We start from the raw sequence: 6000 nt of genomic DNA, 5'->3' as shown, positions 1-6000 counted from the left end.
ATCTCCAGGATCACGCCCTGAGCCGAAGGCAGACGCTTAACCGCTGTGCCACCCAGGCGCCCCGAAAACATGTCTTTGATAAAATGCAGAATCAAAGTTAATCATTTTTATTATGAAGCTTTTTTTTTTCTTTCAAAAATCCCCAGTGATCTGGGGTGCCTGGGTGGCTCAGTTGTTAAGCATCTGCCTTCGGCTCAGGGCGTGATCCCGGCGTTATGAGATCGAGCCCCGCATCGGGCTCCTCTGCTAGAAGCCTGCTTCTTCCTCTGCCACTCCCCCTGTTTGTGTTCCCTCTCGCTGGCTGTCTCTCTCTCTGTCAAATAAATAAATAAAATCTTTAAAAATAAGTAAATAAAATCTTTAAAAAAAAAATCTCCAATGATCCAACTGCCCAGATGACCCCTGTTGACACTGCAAAAAAAAGATTAACAGTGATCACAACAAATGCTTTCCAAGTTTGAACAGCACAGAAAACTAAACGGAAAACCCAAGGCCAGACTCTTCCCTATATGTTCCCAGCCTGTCTTCCCGTGGGCACCACTATCCGTGGCTTTTTGGGTAGGCGTCTGGCATCAGTGCGCACCTGCAGTGGACACTGTGATGGGCCAGAACCCCCATCAGGACAGTTCACCCAGGTCATGCTCTGCCCCCCGCCCCCCGCCACCGGGTCTGCATCAGGACAACCCTGCGGGTGCCTTCCCTTCCAGAGATGCATGGGCTCCACCCAGGCCGGCCACTGGGCTTCTTCATGTCCTCTCTCCCGCGGGCTTGGCTCTCAGGGTGTATGCTGCCCCCTCTGTTTGAGAGTCTGCTCCCCTGGGGGTCCGATGGCAAGGATGTCCAGCTTGCACTTTAACGAAGGGCTGGTGACAGACCCATTCTGAGGCATTTCCTGTCTAACTCCATCCACTTATTGTTAGTTTCCTTTTCGCTGTTCTGTTTTTTTCTTGCACTCACTGAGAGTACAAAAAACTGCCAAACGGTGAAAAGTTCATAGCAATCTGGGGTTGGTTGGTTTTGGTGTATTTTTTTCCTTCCATTTCAGACAGGGCAACCATCCCTTGGTTTTCTGTAAAACGTGGGTATATTCCAGACGTGTGGCGCTCAGGAGCCGAGGTTTGGAACTTTAAAATAGGAGAAGACTCTGGAAGTCACTTCTGAAAACTGGTGTCTCTTCCTCCCCTCCCTCCTCCATAGACAGCACCCAGTGGAGAGAGTCAGCTATGCGCTCACGCCATTTGGGGCTGGGGTTGACTGCTTTTCACGCGTCTGACTTTGGGCAAGCCTCAGTTTCCTCATCTGCAAAATGGACAACTGTGGCAATCGAGTGTAAAAGGGTGAAACACCTCACGGGATAGTGACACTTTGTTCTTGGTAGCAGATGTTACTGTCATTAATCATTTCGTGTGACTCAATAAAATCACAATGATCACAGCAATAGTTCATTTTACAAATGAGGAAACAGGCTTAGAAAGCTGAGAGACTTCCCAGGAGCTAGATTATATTAAGAGCAGAGCCAGGACCCAGATGTCTGCACTCTCGGACCGTCCGTTTCCATTTCCGTGAAGGAATGTGCTTTTGGTCTCAAGTCATAGGATTAGACCCAAGGAGAGAGGGGAAGCCTTTGGACAGGATCTGATCCTAGGTTTCACAGATCCAAATGAAGCACTAGCGATGTGAACTAAATCTCAGTGCTCGCCACGGCACTGAACTCTTTAGAGGGGACGTCTGCTGTGTAAATGGAGCGGTGTGAGTTTCGGATCCCGTACTCAACTGGAAAGCAAATCTTGGCAGCCATGTTGCCTGGGACGTGTTGCTCTGTGTACTGGAAGTCCCTCATCTGTGTCTCAGAAAGGGGATAGAGATGAGACCGGCAGATACCCAGTGACATAGGTTGTAGAAGAAAGCTTCCAAATGATTGCCCACAGTAGGGCTGTGCTTTTCGGCAAATCTAATATATCATGTTCGTGTGACTTAGTGAGGAGCTTCTCTGGTCCGTGATCTCCATCAGAGGAGGGAGTTTCTATTTCCCGCCGAGTTATGTCATCGATGCTCAGTAGACTTTGCCGAACTGAAGAGGAGACGTATTTTCACGTACGTGGGAGTGACACGTCATGTGCAGCATGCCCCGTGTGGGTGACTTGTGGGCATCTGCAGACCACCCTCCAGGGTCTTAGAGAGCCCTCAGATGCCTTGCAGTCACTGGCCTTCCCATCCTGCCAGAGCTGTATCGTGTTTCTCCTGGAACCCTCTTTAAGCTAACTCTGCTTTCTTGTTCAATGCAGTGCTACAAAAGCTCCAAGGACCAGCAGCCCCAGATGGAACTGCCCCTCCAAGGCTGCAACATCACCTACACCCCAAAGGACAGCAAGAAGAAGAAGCACGAGCTGAAAATCACCCAGCAAGGCACGGACCCGCTGGTCCTTGCGGTCCAGAGCAAGGAGCAGGCCGAGCAGTGGCTGAAGGTGAGGCGCTCGCTTGGCTTCTCTCCCCCAGACCCGCGTTCAGTTCAGCTTGTCTGTTTCTCAGGCGTACGTAAAACTGGGTGAACCCGAGCCGTTTTGTCTTTGTTAGCAGTGTTCTGATCTCTTTGCGGCCAGTCACTCCAGCCCTGGTCTTCAGAAGGCGGCCGGCCTCACACTGCAGCTATTCTATGACTTTCTCTTTTCCTTTGATTTTTTTTTTTCTTTTTATGTGTATGGAGTTAGATTCTTTTCTATTTATTCTGCTTGGAGTTCCCTGGGATTCTAAATCTGTGGATTGTCATCTTTCTAGGTTTTAGAAAACAAATTTTTAGCCATTTCTCTTAAAAATAGAACTTTGTCTCATCCTCCCCTCCGACTATGTTTAAATATATGTTAGGCATTTTCACTATATTCTATTTATCTTCTCTTTATATCTTAATGTCCTCCTTTTTTCTCCTTAATCTAGTTAATGCTTGTTAATTTCTGGCTCACTCTTTCTCTTGAAAGCTGGATCTGCTGTTAAATTTGTCCCCATTCACTGGGTTCTGAATGTTGGTTATGGATTTCTAGTATTTCTAGTGGCTTCTTTTTCGACCTGGGAATACCAGTTTCTACAGTTAAATTCCCTGTAGAAATGTTTGTCGCTCATCTCCACAACAAGCAGCTAACAGGCTTGGTTGTTGGGCAGCGGTTTGGGTGGCATGGGGACCTGGCCACCTCATCTGTAGGTGTACTTGTTCCTGTCATTTTGTCCTTCCCGCACGCCGGGCTCGCTCATGATCATGATGCTCCTTCGTGTGGGAAGAAAAAATTAATTCACTAATTTTTATATAACAACTTTATTGAAGTAGCATTCACATACCGTACGACCCTCAGCCCCACCCTCACCCCCAGCCTCACCCCCCNCCCAGCTTCACCCCCAGCCCAGCCTCACTCCCAGCCCAGCCTCACTCCCAGCCCTAGCCTCAGGCAACCACTACTTTGCTTTCTGTTCCTATAGAGTTGCCTGTGTGAGTTGCCTGTGTTCAACATTTCATCTGAACACGCTGTGTCTTTCTGTGACGGCCGCTCTGATTTGGCATGTTTCCCTGGTTCATCCATGTTGTAATATGTATCACTACCTCCTTACTTTTTATCACTTTCGGGCCTTATCTAAGAAACCACTGCTTAGTCCAGGGTCCTAAAGGTGTACACCCATGTTTTCTTCTGATCGCTTTATAGTATCAGGCCTCAGGTTTCGTCTGTGATCCACTCTGCTTTCATCATTGCATGTAGCATGAGATAGGGGTTCAGTTTCATTCTTTTTCTTGCAGGGATCCAGTTGTCCCTGGAGAAATAATTTGATTCTCGACCCTATGCTTTCTTCTCTCGGAGAGCATTGTCATTTGCCTCTGCCATGCGCGGGGAGGGCATTAGCTCTCCAAAATCAGTTTATAACTTCAGGGCTTGAGATTGTTTTCAGAGCCACCCAGGTAACTTGAAGTCAGCCTGCGGTTCATTCAAGGGCAGGTTTGTACTCATCACACTGTGACTCCAAGATCTGTTCCTTAGGATCCCCAACCAACCTGGGGGGGGTTGCCAGAGACTGTCTTTGGCATGCCATGGACTCCAGCCTCTGACCCCCAACCCCTGGAGCTGCAGAGGTGCTGCCTGCTCTCCCAGCTGCCTAGTCCCGGGTGACCAAGGCCGTCCCCGCTGCCGGCCTACCTCTCCACATTTCCTTCTTCCCCTGCATTGTGGCCCAGTCATTCCTTACGGCGATAATAGCTCCTTCCTGCTGTAAGAAGGGCCACCCTGAACCCTGGGCTTTCTTCTTTCCTCTGTCCCTTCTTCGTGACTCGCTCCGCATGAAGCTGCCGGAAGCCTCGCCGACTTCTCCTGTCTCCCTGGGACGTGGCACTGAGCTGACCATGCAGCTCACAAGTAGGGACTTAGAAAACATTTCCAAGATGTCAGGCATTGGTGGAGGGGAATAGTCTTACATCCTGTTTCGCCAGATGTGAGATGCACATCAGAGGCGCTCAGCTAATTACACGGTGATGACTCTATTTGTCAGTGGGAGCTTAATTGCAAGGATTTTTTTTTTTTAGCATCTGCTGATATTTCTTAGAAGGGAAGTAAATAATACATGGTAAGTTACTGTGTTCTAAAGAGTTTGAGTTGATTACTTTCTCGGTTTAATGTTTGTGCTTTGCTCCTGTTACATGTGTCACTGTGAGAAGCTAAGAAGTCTTGATTAGAAATGACAGTCAGAGACAAAACTAGTTTCAGTCAGTCATTTTCTTTCTTTCAAACCAGCAGAGACCGGTGGGGCTCTGGTGTCATATTTTCTCAGTACTGTTATTAGATGGGCTGTCTTATCGGTATCGCCTAGAAACTCAAGAAACATAGACTCGCAGTGACTCAGACACATGAAGCTTCTAAGAGTCTTTTCCTTTTCACCCTGTATCTCCTTGTTCAAGACCGCAAATGCGGCAGCCAGAACTGGAGCAGGCCTCCTCTCCTAACTCTCTGTCCCTCCTCAAAGGTGACTTTTATCCTATTATCATCGAGGTATGCATTGCGTATGTACTTATAAATCAGAAGTGACTTTTATGTTTAAAAATGTCCATGTACATGGCTTCAAACTACACGTACCCTCACGTTTTCCGCTCACTGTTTTCTGTCTGCTCTGGTGTCAATGCTCACCCCCGTCCCTGTCCTGGAGCGCTTCCGGGAGCGTTCTCGTGCATGGCCCTTGGTCTCGCGTGTCATGGCTTCCCCGGGATGGCTGCTTGCGCCGGCGTGGCTGACTTTAGGACATGCGCATTTTCAACACTACTAGATCTTGACAAATGGCTTCCCAGGTTTGCTTGTGCCATTATATGTCTGCCAGCAACATACGAGACAAGCATTTTGTACGTGTCCTTTCCCAGGTTCTTTATGTATATATATATGTAGGCAAGGAGAAATGCAGATTTTGATTCCCACCCCCATAGACAAGATGTGGTGTTCTGCCTCTTGCTTTTTACACCTTAACAAAGTGTCTTGCAGATTTTTCCAATTTAGAGAATGGAGCCTTTCCTTTTTTTTCTTTTTTAACAGTACATACCATTTCATTGTTTAAATAGATAATTTAAAAAATATTCTCTGATTCATGGATATTGGGTTGTTTGCAGACAACTCTGTAATAATCGACCCTGTGCGCATATCATCTCACACCCTTGCTAGCGTGTGGCCTGACTTCCCAGAGAGGCTGTTTGCTTGCAGGAAGATTGTAGGCGCTCCTGATTTTGATACACAGCCACGTCAGTCTGCATGGGAAGTCTGCCAGCTCAGCCTCCCACCAGCAACGTGTCAGAGTGCCTTTCCCCCACAGCCTCGCCCGCCTGCCTCAGCAAGCAGTGTGATGGGGAAGGCGGATCTCCCTCTAGTTGAATCTGCATTTTGCTTCCTGTGGTCTTGAATGAGCTGCTTAGCTCGTCTGTGCCTCGGTTGAACCTCTGTGCAATGGGAGGGAGGGTCATAATGGTGCCTGCCTCTCTGACTTGTTATG

The 6000-nt window shown here is 48.1% G+C and overlaps 1 protein-coding gene across 3 annotated transcripts in view; it reads left to right on the top strand.

Moving 5' to 3' along the window:
* AFAP1 (actin filament associated protein 1) overlaps positions 1-6000 on the top strand; it is a 97806-nt gene that overhangs the window by 29862 nt on the left and 61944 nt on the right. For all 3 annotated transcript variants that reach the window (XM_034672170.1, XM_034672168.1, XM_034672169.1), the window contains exon 6: positions 2286-2465. In XM_034672170.1, coding sequence (XP_034528061.1) covers positions 2286-2465 — 180 coding nt within the window. The remainder of the gene's footprint in view (positions 1-2285; positions 2466-6000) is intronic.

Source organism: Ailuropoda melanoleuca, chromosome 11 (assembly GCF_002007445.2).
Source record: "Ailuropoda melanoleuca isolate Jingjing chromosome 11, ASM200744v2, whole genome shotgun sequence".
Taxonomy (NCBI): Eukaryota; Metazoa; Chordata; class Mammalia; order Carnivora; family Ursidae; genus Ailuropoda; species Ailuropoda melanoleuca.
The sequence above is the reverse complement of the archived record's forward strand: the minus strand, read 5'-3'. Positions and strand labels throughout refer to the sequence as shown.